This window comes from Pelophylax lessonae, assembly GCF_965119305.1.
Source record: "Pelophylax lessonae genome assembly, chromosome: 3".
Classification (NCBI taxonomy): Eukaryota; Metazoa; Chordata; class Amphibia; order Anura; family Ranidae; genus Pelophylax; species Pelophylax lessonae.
In genome coordinates, this window is record NC_138770.1 from 294,428,907 (window position 1) to 294,446,081 (window position 17,175).

Here is a 17,175-nt window from a genome sequence, read left to right on the forward strand (position 1 = left end):
AAGAACACTGACTAACAAGACCGGGAACACTGACTAACAACTGTCCCTAGCTATTAACAGCAGCAGCAGCAGCACTTTCCCTGCTCTCACTAACACACTGCTTCAGAATGATCTAAGATGGATGCTGCCCTTGCTTATTTATAGGAGGTGGGAGGGTGTGGGAGGGAGGTATGCTGATTGGCCTGGAATGTGTCTGCTGACTGTGAGGTTCAGGGTCAAAGTTTGCCTCAATGATGATGTATAGGAGGCGGACCGAACATCGCATATGTTCGCCCACCGAGGCGAACGCGAACATGCGAAGTTCGCCGGGAACTGTTCACCGGCGAACAGTTCGGGACATCTCTACTTCCAAATTTTTGGGGCGCATCTTCCACCGCCAAGGATTGCAGGGTGCTTCAGTTTGCCTCCTGTTCCTAACTCCTCCTACTCCTCATCCTGCCTGTAGGGTACAAAAAATTGTAATCGGGGCCTAGTATGTGTTTGTACGTGTGAGATACACCGTTTTATAAAATTTTTTCTATTCCGCTATTCAATATACACCCTTTGGGGTAAAAAGAATAAAATTGAGGCATGGTCTGTATCGGTACGTGTGAGATACACCTTCCAAATAGTGATGTCGCAAACATAAAATTTAATGTTCGCGAACGGCGAACGCGAACATCGGCAAATGTTCGCGAACCGGCGAACATTGCGAACCGCCATAGACTTCAATAGGCAGGCGAATTTTAAAACCCACAGGGACTCTTTCTGGCCACAATAGTGATGGAAAAGTTGTTTCAAGGGGACTAACACCTGGACTGTGGCATGCCGGAGGGGGATCCATGGCAAAACTCCCATGGAAAATTACGTAGTTGACGCAGAGTCGGGTTTTAATCCATAAATCACCTAACATTCCTAACATTCCTAAATTGTTTGGAATAACGTGCTTTAAAACATCCAGTGTGTGTATACGATCAGGTATGATGTTGTATTGATCAGGTAGTGTAAGGGTTACGCCCGCTTCACAGTGACAGACCAAACTCCCCGTTTAACGCACCGCAAACATCCGCAAACAGACCACAACCGACCAAAATGGGACAGGAACTGGGCTTTAAGGGTTAGGGTTAAGTTTAGTGTTAGGGGATAGGTTTAGGGTTATGGTGAGATACTTAGGGTTAGAGTTACCCTACCTCTATGCCTCTAACCCTAACCCTCTAACCCTAAGCACTAAAAATAACCCTAACCCTAGCCCTAACCCTAACCCTAGCCCTAACCCTAATTCTAATTTTTTTTCTGGTTCTGGACATGCTACAGAGCTGAAACTTCACAGGTACACTTTTTAGACCCCCCAGACACCAAATCGCACAAAAAAGTTCTTAAAAATTGTCATTTTTGATAGAGAAAGTCATTCAGGGCAGTCATTCACAAGTGGCTCCGAGGGTGGGTTCCTGCACCCACAAACGCCAGGTACACAATTGTCCAGCAGGGGCACAGTTCTGTAGGATGAGGAGGAGGAGGAGATGGAGGAGGAGATGGAACCATGTTCACAGCAGTGTGGCACCCAGGCCAGCTCATGGCCATCACTGGTGCGTGGCTGGGGGGGATACAGAAGACACAGACGATACACCTCCCACAGAGGACAGCCTTTCATTGACTCTGGGCAGCCTGGCACACATGAGCGATTACAGGCTGCAGTGTCTCCACAACGACCGCCGAGTTGCCCACATTCTAACTTGTGCTGATTACTGGGTGGCCACACTGCTGGATCCCCATTACAAGGACAACGTACCGTCCTTAATTCACTCACTCGAGCGTGATCGCAAGATGCTCGAGTACAAGCGCACGCTGGTAGACGCGATGCTGCTGGCATTCCCACCTGACAGCGGGGCCACAGTGGAAGCACAAGGCCAAGGCAGAGGAGGAGGAGGAGGAGGAAGAGGTCGCCAACGCAGCAAGGGCACCGCCAGCACCTCAGAAGAACCCTTCAACTTCTAGGTCTCCAAATTGGGCACATGGCCTGAGCTTGCCCTTTATGCCTTGGAGGTGCTGGCGTGCCCTGCAGCCAGTGTATTATCTGTACGTGTATTTAGCACGGCTGGGGGCATTATCACAGACAAGCACAGCCGCCTGTCGAGAGAGACAATGTGGACAAGCTCACGTTCATTAAAATGAACCAGGCATGGATCCCACCAGACTTTTCTGTACCTTGTGCAGAATAGAGATGGGTACCGACCTTACCCAGCCATTGTTATATTTTTGATCTTTCTCACTCTTTTGGGGTGTACCCTAATTTAAAATGACTGAAAAAAAGCAGTGTTGGCTACCTCGTCCCCCTCCACCGCCGCTTCCACCTACACCGCCACATCCACCGCCACCTCAACCTCCCTCCTACTCCATATGGACCTCGTCCTTCACAGATGAAGAAAATTGTTTTATTTTTCTGTTTTTTTTTTGTTTTAAGTTATTTCCCTATCCACATTTGTTTGCAGAGCACTTGCCATGCTCTTAACTACATTTTGCTGCCATTTGCAGCACTCTAGCCCTTTCCATTGGTGTTTTAGAGCCATTTTAGTGCCTGAAAGTTCGGGTCCCCATTGACTTCAATGGGGTTCGGTGTCCGGGTAAAGTTTGGAAAAAGTCCGGGACACGGACCCGGACTTTTTTTTCAAGTTCGGCCGAACCCGCCGAACACGGACATCCAGGTGTCTGCTCAACTCTACTAGTAATGTGAATGAAGGTGCGTTTTTTGGGATTATGATTACAAAAGCTAAGTTAGAAGAGAGAAAAGTGGCAACATGGGCAGCATTTGAGGAACACATCAGATACTGTAGGAGCCTTGTAAGTAGCCAACTGAGATAGACTTTAGAAGCTTGGATGGCACAGTGGGAAGAGGTATCATACATTGTAATTATAGGAATATACACATTAAAGGGTTGAAAAGGTTTCTGCATCTGTAGAAATCCTAATGATTTCCTATGACTTCAGCTTTGCTTCTGCTCTCATTGCTGTAAATGTGCTCAATGTGGAAATTTATTTATACACTGCCTGGCCAAAAAAAAAAAGTCACCACCAACAAAAAAGGTCACAAACTCTGACGGGCGTGGCTTGGCGCGCGGACGGAATGGACGTCTGAAGACAGAGCTCCTCTGCCGAACGGGTCTCCTTGAGCTAGCGGGCTCCACTGCGCTCGAGTATGGGCAGAGCAAACAAGCCAGGCACCGGCACAAAGACTCCTAGGGCCGGACCGAGCAACACTGCGAGGAATATCCCGGACTTTTTCGGCACTAGCACCTCCACTACAAGGAGCTCCCAGGCCTCCAAGATGGCGCGGTCATCACGCGGGGAGGAAGACAGGGAGTACAATACAGACTCCCTGGCCGATACCGAGGACACTGCAGGTGAGCCTGAGCCCTCTGATCCCCCATTGACATATAAAATAATGACGGCAATAGCGGCTGATATAAAAAACTCTTTTGCTTCAGCCATTGTGGACTTGAGGGCGGACATCACTAGGCTCTCCGACCAAATGTCGGCCGTTGAGAGAGCAGGGAGGCACAGGGACACATAAGGAGGCTAGAAGATGTAGCCATGTCCCATTCATCCCACCTGATAGCTATAAATAGGCAAGTGGAGGATCTGGACAACCGTGGTCGTCGTAACAATATAAGGGTGAGGGGAGTCCCGGAATCCATAGAGAGGGAAGGAATCAAACGCTCCCTCCAAACTGTGTTTAACACCCTGCTTGAGCGCCCGGAGGAATCGCCAATAGAATTTGAAAGGGCGCACAGGGCTCTGAGACCAAAACCCCCAGACGATGCTCCACCGAGAGATATAATTTGTTGCCTGTCCAGCCACCCCCTTAAAGAGGATATACTTTCAAAGGCAAGGCAAAATGAACAGATCACTTTCAATGATTGCCCTATACAACTATACCAGGACCTATCTCCTATTACCCTGAACAACAGGAGAGCACTCAGGCCTTTATTAGACATTCTTAAAGCAAAGAACATTACATACAGGTGGAAATTTCCCTTTGCTCTTCAAGCAGGCGTGGGCGGCAAACAATATCTCCTACGCACGCCAGCAGACATACATGATTTCTGTATCAATCTGCACATCGAGGAAGTTAGCCTCCCTGATTGGTATGCTGAATTCCTGGTTCCACTCCCACCAGAAGCAAATCAGGAAAGCCCGGAAGCCTCTTCAACGCGATCACCCCATTATAAAAAGGGAAAACAGAGGAAAAGAGAGCTCAATACCCTGTTCAGTGCATCCCCCAAAACGCCAAAGACCCCAAGAAACAGGGACAGATTTTAAATGCATGCTATCTGCTTCTCCAAAACTGCAATATGTTTGTTCACAACCTTTCCTTCCCCACTGCTAAAGGCCTCTGTTCCCACGAACATCCAGAATCTTTTCTTATACTTTTGTGTTTCCAGGAGTCATTGTTCTCGATAACTCTCATGTTATTATAAGCATGCCCTCTTAGTAGACTGTGCAGCTGTGCCAAACCATGGATAAAGTCAGTTCGTTAGACAGACACTTCCTTTTTTTGACCTCTAGATGGCGACATAGCGTGTAAAATCACTGGAGGGATTACATGGGGATCTGGTCAATAATCTACGAACCCACAGAGGTTGACACTGATGATATGAGAGAACAATTGTCGACTACTTTTGTTTTTTCTTTGTTTATCTCACTAATGCTTTGAATTGCTTTTTACAGTTGTTCACACGAACTCATGGGAAGTTTGGGAATTATACTGCCTTAAAGTATTGGTTCCGTGGGGGGAAGGGGGGGAAGACTACAATCTGATATCATTTGTGTTTTGGAGACAGGTCCTTTATTTTGATTTTAGCAAACCTAGGAGCCCGCTTACACAACATCTTTTTTGACCTGCATGAAGGTCGGTCTCAGAGGGCAGAGGTCATGGACTTCTGGATCTGCAGACCGAATGATACTTTTAGATACTAAATGATGCTACAATGTTATAGTTTAATCATACGTGGCTGAACTGTGCTCACCTCTAGCAGGTATTTTTACTCTTCATATGGAGACCCGGGATGGCGGATTGAGTCATTTGGTCATATTTTGAGAGTAATTTTTCTTTAATTTTCTTCTTTTCTTTTTGTTGTTTTGTTGTTTTTCTGTTGTAAATTGTTCTCTGATTTGACCATTCCTTAGTGACGCCTTCCACCACCCTGACAGGATAATCTCTGCATTTGGTTTACTTACACTTCTTATACGTGTTCTAAATATCCAATAACTGCGACTTTGGCCGGTTCAGGTTAACCAGGCTGACCTCGCTATACTGTGAGTCTACTTATCTTCTTCTTTCTTTTTCATTAACCTTCTGTTCTTTCTTTCCCCACCCTTAGTGTCTCAACTCCTTCCCCTCTTCCCAACCCCCATCTTCCTTCTGCAGCCGGAGGGGACCCTTTCCCACAGACGAGATGGCATACGCCCACCTTGGTAAGTCACCGTTCTTAATATCACACAACATTAACGGCCTGAACATCCCAGAAAAGAGACGAAAAGTTCTCTACGAACTCAAAAGATGCAAACCACAAGTGGTGTTCTTTCAGGAGACCCACTTCAGAAACCCCTCTCATCCTTCACTGACTAACAGGTTCTTTCCAACAGCATTCTATGCGTCTAATGATTCCACAAAAAGCAAGGGAGTAGCCATTTTGCTGCACAAAGATACACCCTTTGTCCTGGAAAAGCAGCTAGCAGATCCGGAAGGGAGATACCTGTTTGTCATGGGTACACTTGGAGGTAAACAGCTTACATTAGCAAATGTCTATTTCCCTAACAAAGCTCATTTAACGTTTTGTAAATCAATGATAGCTGAACTAAAAAGTTTTGCAAAAGGATGCATAGTCCTAGGGGGAGATTTTAATGTACCACTCAACCCTCTATGTGACTTGCTTGACCTACGCCATCCTGAAAAAAATCAAAATGTCGCTTCAATCGCTCACACTTGTCGACGCCTGGAGGATGTTGCATCCCTCAGACAGAGACTTCACCTTTTTTTCTACACCCCACAACAGATACACGAGGATTGATCATGTGTTCGTGTCGCAGAGGGATCTGGCAGAAGTGAGCGGAGCAGACATTGGCTCCATTACTGTTTCGGATCACGCGCCAATCTCTCTGCATATGCGTTTCCTCCCTGTTCGTAGGCAAGATAAAGCTTGGAGGCTTAATCCTTCCTTGTTACTAGAACAAACTGCCCAGCAACATATTCAAAATGTGCTGAACTCCTATTTCTCTGAAAACACTCCAGGTGAGACCTCACAGCTGACAGTATGGGAAGCTCACAAGGCTGTTAGTAGAGGTGAGCTAATTCGCCTGGGTTCTAGAAAGAAAAAGGAAAACATGGCGATCAAAGAAAAACTCCTAACCAAAATCAAAGACTTAGAAAACAAACATAAAAAATCCTTGGCCGATTCAGTAGCTGAGGAATTGTTGCAGGCAAGGAAGGAACTTCAGTCCCTTCTAGACGCTGAGACCAAACGGATCCTGTTTTGGCAAAAAGCTATATACTATGAGCAAGGGGACAAATCCGGGAAAATACTGGCCAGGGCACTGAAAGACTCTCAGGTCAGTAACATTATTCCAGGAATTAAATCAACACAGAACCTAATAGTCCAAGACTCTAGGGACATAGCAAACACTTTCAGAAGCTTCTATGAGAAACTATATAACCTGCCCAATCAAAATAAACCTGAAAACTGTACCTCTTCCAGACAAAAAGCAATCAGGGATTACCTGTTGAAAAGTGGTCTCCCCACCTTAGATCAAGAATGCACAAAACAGCTGGATTTAGAGATAACAGAAGAGGAAGTTAAACTCGCAATTAAAACAATGAAGGCAGGGAAAAGCCCGGGCCCAGATGGCTTCACAGCCCAATACTATAAAATCTTTTCAGACACACTAGCACCCGCCCTAGCCAAAGCATTAAATACTATCAAAGATGGGAATACCCCCTCTAGGGATTTTTTAACAGCCCATATAACAGTGATTCCAAAACCCGACAAGGATTTGACACTTTGCTCTAATTATAGGCCAATTTCCCTTCTTAACCTTGATCTTAAAATCCTAGCGAAAATCATGGCCGATAGGATCAGGCCACACTTGGATAAAGTGATTGGGCCTGATCAGGTGGGATTTATGCCCGGGAGGGAGGCCAGGGACAATGTTATTAAATCAATAAATCTCATTCACGGAGCTAAGTTGTGGGGATTCGAGGGCCTTCTGCTGTCCACAGACGCAGAGAAGGCCTTCGACCGCGTGTCGTGGGATTATCTGTTCGAGACATGTGCCCATGTAGGGTTGGGCTCAAATATGATGTCCTGGATCAAAGCCCTTTACTCGTCCCCACAGGCCAAAGTTAGGGTAAACGGGGTATTCTCAGACCCTCTGGATTTACGGAACGGTACGAGACAGGGATGTCCGCTTTCCCCCGTACTATTTATACTGTCTTTGGAACCCTTAATTAGGCTAATTAACTCGGACTCATCTATTCAGGGAATCAAGACAAGACAAAGGGAATACAAGGTCTCGGCCTATGCGGATGACCTCCTTTTCTACATTGCTCAGCCGCATATTTCGATACCAAACCTGAATCAACACTTCAAGGACTATAGAGCATTGTCAAACTTCAAAATAAATAATTCCAAATCAGAGGCAATAAACCTGACTCTTCCCCCTCAGATGATAAATCTGACTAAAACCAACTGCCCATATCGATGGGAAGAAAAATCCCTAAAATATCTTGGTATTGGCCTAACAGCAAAAACTGGCGATCTATTTGAAACTAACTTCACACCTTTACTACGCAAGATATCGGCTGACCTCAAAAAGTGGGATAGGGGCAAATTTTCCTGGTTCGGAAGGGCAGCCATTGTGAAAATGACGATATTGCCCAGACTACTCTACTTATTTCACTCCCTTCCGATCCATGTCCCATCCTCATTTTTTCGTAAACTCTCCTCTTTACAACGAAATTTCATTTGGGCAGGAAGACATCCAAGAATTAGCCTTGCATACCTGCAGAAAAACAGAGAGAGCGGCGGTATGGGAATTCCAAATTTTTATAAATACTATGTGGCGACCCACTTAACCAGAGTAGTTGACTGGTATTGTCACTCTAAGATTAAAGATTGGGTTAATATTGAGAGACATTGGTCCCTCTGCGACACAGAACACATGCTATGGACGAGTGCTAGAGCGCTGCCCTCAGAGATCAAGCAACACCCCTTGATTTCTACCTCCATTAAACTTTTTCAGAAGGTAATGACTAAATCTGAACTATCTTCCACTCTGAGTCCTATTATACCTTTATACAACAACCCGGACTTTCCGCCGGGAGTGCAAAACAAATCTTTGCTAGTCCTTTCTGGCAAGGACCTGATACCCCTGACAGCTGCGCACTGCTTCTCCGAGGGAAAAATGTTAACATTTCAAAAATTACAGAAGGTTTTCTCGAAGGAACACCGTCTTTCATATTGGAACTACGTTCAGATTCACGACTTTTTACAGAGTAACAAATTTAAACACCTATTTTCCAGAATCCCGACTGAATTTGAAAGATGTTGCTCATCTCGCACACCTATGAGGAAGGTGACTTCCCTAGCATACCAATGGATCAACTATACCCCAATTGAATCGTCAGACCCATACAAAGAAAAATGGGAAGACGCTTTGGGTATAAAGATCTCACCTGCACAATGGAAAAAGTCGTGTGTCTTCACGTACAAATGCTCTCTTAGCACCAAACTTCAGGAGACCTCTTTTAAAATCAGGACACAATGGTACAATACACCGGACAAACTGAAAAAGTGGTTTCCAAACAGCTCCGATAATTGTTGGAGATGCGGAATGACTCGAAGTAACTTCATCCATATCTGGTGGACCTGCCCTAAGCTAGAACAATTCTGGAAGGAAATTGCCTACTGGGTTAGACATATTTCTGGACAAAATTTGGCCTTTGACATCCCGACCTATCTTTTACACATCAATTCATTGCCTTACTCTGTATACAAGTCCTCCATAGTTAGACATATGTTAAATGCAGCAAAGTGTCTCATCCCACTGAATTGGAACTCTGTGAACACACCACGTATCCGTGACTGGTTGTTCAAAATTAACCAAATATACGAAATGGAAAGGACGCTAGCTATGAAAACTGACAAAACCGAAAAATTTTGTAAGATGTGGTCGACATGGACGCATTTTACGGTTTCTCCCGACTTTCACAACCTCATGAACTGAAGGGTCTCCTTTGGGCCCTATTTCTGATAATGAATTTGTACCTCTCCGGGGAGGAGGGTCCCCTCTGAGTTATGCGGCTATTCTCCCCCCCTACCTCTCCTTCCCCCCCCCCCCTCACCACCATCTGACTATTCCTCCTATCCTCCACTTCTCATTTTCTCTTCTCTACCTTTATCCCTATCATTGTGGTCGTATATCTTCCTCTAGTGCGACCAGAAATAGGGATATTTTCTAATTCAATACACTACAAGTTTTGCAATCCAAAATGTTAATACATTTGTACTACCAATACCAACAGTTAGTTCCAATTAGGATTTCTGCATTCCTTGTTATTATCTTGAAGTTATTTGCATTGGAATCCATCAGTTTTATAAGAAATTCTCAACTAAGATACTTACCTTGCTTGCCGTCAGTGCATGCGGATGCTTTGAACAATATATTGGTTACCTTTCATACTGTTTGGTATTACATGTAAAAATTCATATGTGCCTTTATTTTGTTTTTTATATATACACTTTTGTACTATTGTACAGTTAACTGTAATATGTGTTAATTCTTCCAATAAAGCACCTTTTTGTGAAAAAAAAAAAAAACAAACTCTAATATTTTGTTGGCTTTGATTATGGCACGCATTCGCTGTGGCATTGTTTTGATAAGCTTCAGTAATGTCACAAGATTTATTTCCGTCCAGTATTGCATCATTTTTTCAGCAAGATCTTGTGTTGATCATCGTGTTGATGATGGGAGAGTCGGACCACTGCGTAAAGCCTTCTCCAGCACATCCCAAAGATTCTCAATGGTGTTAAGTTCTGGACTCTGTGGTGGCCAATCCATGTGTGAAAAGGATGTCTCATGCTCTGTGAACCACTCTTTCACAATTTGAGCCCAATGAATCCTGGCATTGTCATCTTGGAATATGCCTGTGTCATCAGGGAAGACAAAATCCATTGATGGAATAACCTGGTCATTCAGTATATTCAGGTAGTCAGCTGACCTCATTCTTTGGGCACATGCAGTAACTATCCAATAGGATAGTTACTGCATGCTTAGTTTAGTTAGTTGCTTAGTTAATTCTAGGTGGTGACCTTTTTTTTTTTGGGCCAGACAGTGTATTATTTCATTATGATTTTAACAGGTTTTGCTAAACTAGTGTTATGGTATCATTTATTTCTGTAGCAATATACTATGTACTGTGATGCAGTATGGTTGATTTAGTAAAGGCAACTGGGCTGTTTACTTCAAAGGAACTTTTACTTTGTCAAGGAATTTTTCCTTGTCTTAACCGCTTGCCGACCGCCGCAAGTAGATATACTGCGGCAGTCAGCCCCTCACAGGCAAAGTGATGTAAATAAACGTCACTAGCCTGTGAGGCTCTGGGGAGCGAGCGCTCGCCGCCGGAGGCGCGCTCCCGCGCGGTCACGGACCCCCCCCCGCGCGTGTGACCAGCGGACCCGATGTCCGCCGGTCACTCTGCGATCGTCGGGGGAGAGGGAGAAAGGCAGGCAGCTTGTGTGAACAAGCTTCCTGTCATTCTCCCCTGTGTAGAAACACTGATCATACGGTTCTACTATGTAGGACCGTTGATCAGTGTTCCTACAGCTCAAGCCACAGCCAATCACAGTTAGAATCACGCCCCTAGGGACATACACAGCCCCTCCCTCTCAAATAAAGTTAACCCCTTCACTGCCAGTGTAATTTTACAGTAACAGTGCATATATATAGCACTGATTACTGTAGAAGTGTCACTGGTAACCCCAAAAGTGTCAAAAATGTCAGTCAAGGGTCCGATCTGTCCGCCGCAATGTCGCAGTACCGCAAAAAAAATCACAGATCGCCGCCATTATGCGTTAAAAAAAAAACAACATAAATGACAAAAATCTTTCCTTTTGTTAGTAAACGCGATAACTTTTGCGCAAACCAATCAAAATACGCTTTTTGCGATTTTTTTTTACCAAACATATGTAGCATAAAACAAATTGGCCGAAAATGTTAAAAAATTTAGATTTTTACTTTTTTTTGGGGGGGAATTTCATATAAAAAAATGTGAAAAATATTGTTATTTTTGAAACATTTACGCTCTTTTTTTCTTTATAGCGCGTGATCAAAAAATCGCACAGGTGATCAAATACCAACCAAAAGAAAGCTCTGTTTGTGGGGAAAAAATTTGTTTAGGTACATCGACGCAAGACCGCGCAATTGTCCGTTAAAGTCACGCAGTGCCGAATCGCAAAATATCCCCTGGTCTTTTAGCAGCCAAATCCTCCGGGGCTTAAGTGGTTAAAGTGGTTGTAAAGGTTAAAGGTTTTTTACTTTCATGTATTCTATGCCTGAAGGTAAAAAACCTTCTGTGTGTTGCTATCCCCACAGCCACCCCCTTATACTCACTTGAGCCCACTCTCGATTTAGCGATATGCATAGGAGCCTCGGCTGTCCTGGTTGTCTCTCTCCTCATTGGCTGAGACACAGCAGGGAGAGCCATTGGCTCCCACTGCTGTCAATAATGAGGAGAGAGCGGGCGAGGCTGAGCCATGGCTCTATGTGTCTAATGGACGTATTGGAACTGGGCAAGCACGCACAAGTGCCCCCATGGCAAACAGCTTACTATTGAGGGCATTGGTAAAGGGGAAGGAGCCAGGAGCTCCAATAGGGACCCCAGAAGAAGAGGATTGGGGCTCCCCAATGCAAAACCAATGCACAGAGCAGGTAAGTATAACATGTTTGTTATTAAGAAAAAAAAAAAAACTTTAGAATCACTTTAATGAATGTGGTGACTATTTAATTTGCAAGTAATACTTAGTCATGTGAAGGAAAAACAAAAAACTATACTGTTGCTTGCACTCCTCATTTCATGTACAGGTGTCACAAGGACAGGAAGTAAGAGATAATCTCCCCAAAGGGGTTAAAAACAAAACACAAAAAAGTTCAAGTCCTCCTCTAGCACTAAGGGCCAGTTAATATCTGAATTTCAAAGGAATATGGTCCGCGTTCCAGTGCGATTCTTTTGCAATTCATTGCGGTGTAATTTTCAACCCATTCATTTGAGTGCTAGATGTTCTACCATATCTGGAAGCCCTAATATTTCTCTATGCTCTGGTGACAGATCAGGGCAGGGCATCACAGTTAGGTTTAGTGGTTAAATTGAGATCAATTTGTGTGCTAAAAATTTCTGGTTTTGAATTTGCCGGAGCAGAAACAGTCATGCTAATTTTACATGAGACAAACAATAACATGCTACTCAACTGTCGGAACGTAACCTCAGACAATTTAGTCTCTGTTTACTGTTATGCTATTTGATTTCTCATTAGAGAGTAATTGAAAAATAACATGCTACTCAAGGCAATTGGTAAAATCTGACAAATTGTCAAAGTTCTGTACACACATAGAAGATTGATGTGTTGTAAGAACAAATGAATTGAATCATGACCAACAATCTGCTAAAACTTTGGAGTATGCATTTCTATTAAATAAACACATTGGCTTTCTGCCATGACTGGGGTAGATAATAAGTATAAGTGCATGCTCACTGGCTGTCAGCAAAGGAGAAATCAGTTGGAATGTCACAAATACAAAAAAATATGTTTTCATTTCATAATTAGACCACATATAAAAAAAACAAAAACAAACAAAAAAAAAACAAATCAAATGATAACTATTGATAAAATAACATGGCATTAATTACCTGGTAGTATTTGCCATCATAAAAACATCCACATTCACTGACAGGAACACAAGTGTGTCCACTGAGCACAAAGCCAATATCACATTCACAAGCATCAGTACAAGGCTTATTGCAGTCACTCGGAGCGCTCTGATCCTGGCATGTGGCGGGGCAAGCACTAGTACAAGGATTGTAGTGACTGTTGGCAGGACACGGGATGGCTAAACAAGGAGAGATAACGGTTAATCGCATCATATAATAGCAAAAAAAAAAAGGTCATAACCGCAGCCATGGCACACCATGGGACTGCTTGGAGGACTAGAAGAACCTAATGCAGTCTGATGACACAATGATTTTTACAAGTAGTAAAAGGATCCGTCAAACACATTTGCATACGTTTATTGTGCTTATTGTTTGGGAAAACTATTAGCAATAAGATTGCACTATTCTGAAAAGATTCATAGAATATATACCACAGAAAGAGACCAAATGGTTTATAGAATCTACACCTATATCCTATCTATATTTAAACATTTTTGTCTGTAGATAGATCTGCTGTATGTTTTCCCATGTAAGTGCTCATGCTGTTGATTGCATTACCAGGGAATAACTACTGAAACCTTAAAGAAAAAAGTTTAGACTATATTCCATTGCAAAGCACAGTCTCCAATGACCTAACTGCTCTGTGGAATTCAGCCCCATTGTCAGCCCTGCACATAACACCTCAGCTGGGGGTTCATGGTTTCATGATCACAGAGAAAAGCAAGAAAAGGGCATTTAAATGGTGTTTTCTGTAAAAACGTATGTTGCAAAATGGAAACCGGTGGGCAAACACCATTTAAAACTTCTACTTTACTGGTCTTCTGAAGGGATCTCATCACACTTAGTAATGACCTTACAGTAATAATGACACATACTATAATATGATCACAAAAATCCTATGAAATAAAACAAATACCAATAATTTATGTTGCGTGGTAAACTACAGTATATATATCAGCCTTCCTTGCTCAAATACAGTATATTAACTTGTCAGCATTTTTTCTTTAGAACTGACATTAAAGTGACGCTGTAATAGAGTTAACAAATTTATCAAAGCACTTGCACTAACCTGTGAATAAAAAAGATAATTTTTTAGAGGAGCTCAAAGAGTCAAAGAGAATGTGATTCTGCATCGGTATGTCAAGAAGTGTGTCCTCCTCCGGCTGCAACAAATTCTCCTGATAGCCCCTATGCCAATATTGTCTCCTGCTGTGACTAGGGGAATCAGCAGGAGGAACCTCAATTGCTAGTGGGAAAACTGCTATTCAACCTACCTGAAAGTTCTCCTACAGGGTGAAGTTTTGACAAATAAACAGCTAAAGCTATTTTTATAGGTTAGTGCCTGTCTAATTTTGTTGATCCCCTAGTAGGGTCACCCTAACTAAGTAACAATATAAAATGGTTGAAGATCTGCCTAAATAATACCATTGCTTTCTGTTGAACGTGTACCTGTTTAATATGTATGCTATTCTCCCATGAAATAACATAGGAGATTACATCTCTTCTTTTAAACCAAGATGCACAAAATATTTCCTCATTAAAGTACTTACAAACAAAACCATTACTTACGACAGAATGTGGAGTTTCTCCAAGCAAGGTTGACTCCTGTTCCTAGGCAGGTATCAGCATAAGCTTCCAAGGCGTTACATAAACTGCCAGCACCAAGTGCACACAGGTCAAAAACACAGCTGTCAAAGAAGCGTTCTGGGTTGATTACTGAGTGACAAGCCTTGAAAGGACCATCTTTACTAGTTAACGAACCACAGAACTGATTGTTTGAATACAGTTCCTCTGTCTCTGGTGGACATGGTGTTGGAGGTGTAGGAGTAATTGTGTTACATAATGGATCATCATCTTCTACATTCCAGCTGTCTCCCAACTGATTTGAGTTCTGAGCTAGCTGCCCATTGGGCATCAAATAGTCATCCTGCCGCATGCCGTTAAAGTTGCCACACATTCCACAGGTTTGGTTGAAATAAGTAGTTGGGACCTTCACATCCACTGTATGGTCAGTGTCATAAGAGGCTGTGAGAAGGAAATCCGTCTCCAGAATAACATATCGACCACTTTGCTTCACTGTTAGAGATCCATTGACCAATATGACTGGAAGATTTGTCCAGATACCATCCACCTGGTAATGATTAAAGTACATGTTACATTAAAAGAAGCTAAATGCAACTTTAGAATTATGACTGGAATTTTAGAATGTTCCAAGAAACCTACCAGAACACGACTAGGCGTGGCTTTAACAATGGTTATTTTATGGTCATAAACATCCACCATAACTTTCTGTATTAATGAAACAGTAAAAATCCCATAACGGTGCTCGTTTTTTGCTTCAATGTTAAAATATGGCAGAGACGTAGCATTGGTACAAAGCTTTGAAAGAGTGTATGTGCATATTCCCATAAAATCATGAACTTCCTTATCAAAGGTGACATAATGAGGATCCCCCCAAGTTACACAGTTACCGAATGTGTGATCAAAGCATCCAGGAACTCCATTTGTTATACCGCAGTATTTTTTAGGTGGGCATGAAGCAGAGGTACAAACTAAACTGCCTCCAGCAGAGGGACATCTGCATTTTTTAGAGCAAGTGTCATCAGTCCAGAACTCTGAGCCTACAGGATAGTGCTTGTCATTATCCCAGCATCCACACTGGTGGCTTGGTACACATCTCTTATCATAAAGGACATAGCCAGGATCACAGACACAGGATTCTGTGCAGAGGAGATGACAGTTTTTTGGTGATTCTGGACTGACGCAAGTTGATGGACAGGCTGTTCCACAGACCTCATAATGGCTGTTTTGTGGACACTTCAGTGCTGTATAAAAATATAATGGTGAACAAGAAACGAATTAGAAGAACATTGCAAGGTTGATTGGAACTTATATCACATTGTAATTAATGTACACATAGAAAAAATGAGAGTTATTACCATTATAAAAGCTGTTGTATTTACTAGTGAGTCGACTTATGGGAACCCTGAGAAAAAAGCTCATACTGTCTATACATGTTTTACTTATTTATTATTAAAATAATCGCCCATGTAGTAATCAAATTTTATTGAAAAATAGTGGTAGACCAATCTGCCTGGGATCGGTTCTCCAAAGCTTTGGTGAACCTATCTTTTTTTGGGGGGGACCCAAACCCTACAGCCTGGAAAGCGTTGTGTTGTCAATTGCTAACAATAAATAATATATATTATTGAGAGGAAAAGGACTGCAAGTGTAGAACACAAACTGTTCAAGCAAGTTTAATGCAACCTCAGTCCTTTTTCTAGAGAAAAGAGTTTATTGGATCTCAGCAACAGATGACACATTCAACAGGGTATATATAAAATAATACAATAACCAGGAGCCCTAAATGTCCACTCCAGAATAGAACATTTTTCTGTTCCTATTTAATCAAGTATATGGACTCTCTTCACATCTAGCATATACTGTATGTTTGATCTTGATATGTTTGTCTTTTAGGCAAGGGCAATCAAATGGATATGCCGCTTTTTGTTTCTTTGTTGCATAACCAAATGCTCCATCTTAAGCCATTCCTTCAATCATCCTTTTTCTTAGTAAATACATTTTCCCCTAATGAAGTTATTACCTATTTACTAGGATGTAGAGAAAACTAATTGGTTGACCAAACACTTTTCATCTTGTTGATCCAGTGAGCTGCTTGTTAAACAATATACATATTTTACTTTGAAATGCCTAAAGGCAGCTAGACAAGGACTAGAGGTCCATGTCTAGCAGCCTAGCAGCACAGACCTGCCAAATTTTGATCCATGTATGGGCAGGCTGATTCTACTGATCAATTTCTGTACAACCAATCTGTTGGAAAGTGTACACACATTCGGCGCCACCGGCTATAGCTGGCAGTGCTGATCTTTGTATTCTAATGACTTGGAGGTCTCCCCACTGTCATAATACAATGCCTTACTGGGAGTGATTACTCCATCCACATTGAGTGTGTGGATAGGGGAATAGAGCCATTTGTTTGTTAACCCCCACTGGTTCAGTGGTAACAAATAATTTATTTATGGGACGCTTAAAAACAATTAAGCCAAGCTATACAAAAAAAAAATAATAATAAAAAAAAAATAGTCATCTGACCAATTAACATAAGGCTTAAATGTTTTCACATGACAGTTTGTACTTTCCTTTTGAAAAGAACTAAGAGTCTGCTATTTTTTTTTCTTAGTTTTGAGGAATTTCCT

General features: G+C 42.5%; 1 protein-coding gene across 1 annotated transcript in view; it reads right to left on the minus strand.

Moving 5' to 3' along the window:
* The window catches only part of LOC309550491 (IgGFc-binding protein-like), a gene marked incomplete at both ends in the record, with an annotated part of 214,675 nt that overhangs the window by 163,610 nt on the left and 33,890 nt on the right, over nucleotides 1-17,175 (minus strand). Inside the window, 3 exons of the mRNA XM_082250860.1 lie at nucleotides 12,938-13,137; nucleotides 14,528-15,089; nucleotides 15,182-15,247. Coding sequence (XP_082106986.1) covers nucleotides 12,938-13,137; nucleotides 14,528-15,089; nucleotides 15,182-15,247 — 828 coding nt within the window. The remainder of the gene's footprint in view (nucleotides 1-12,937; nucleotides 13,138-14,527; nucleotides 15,090-15,181; nucleotides 15,248-17,175) is intronic.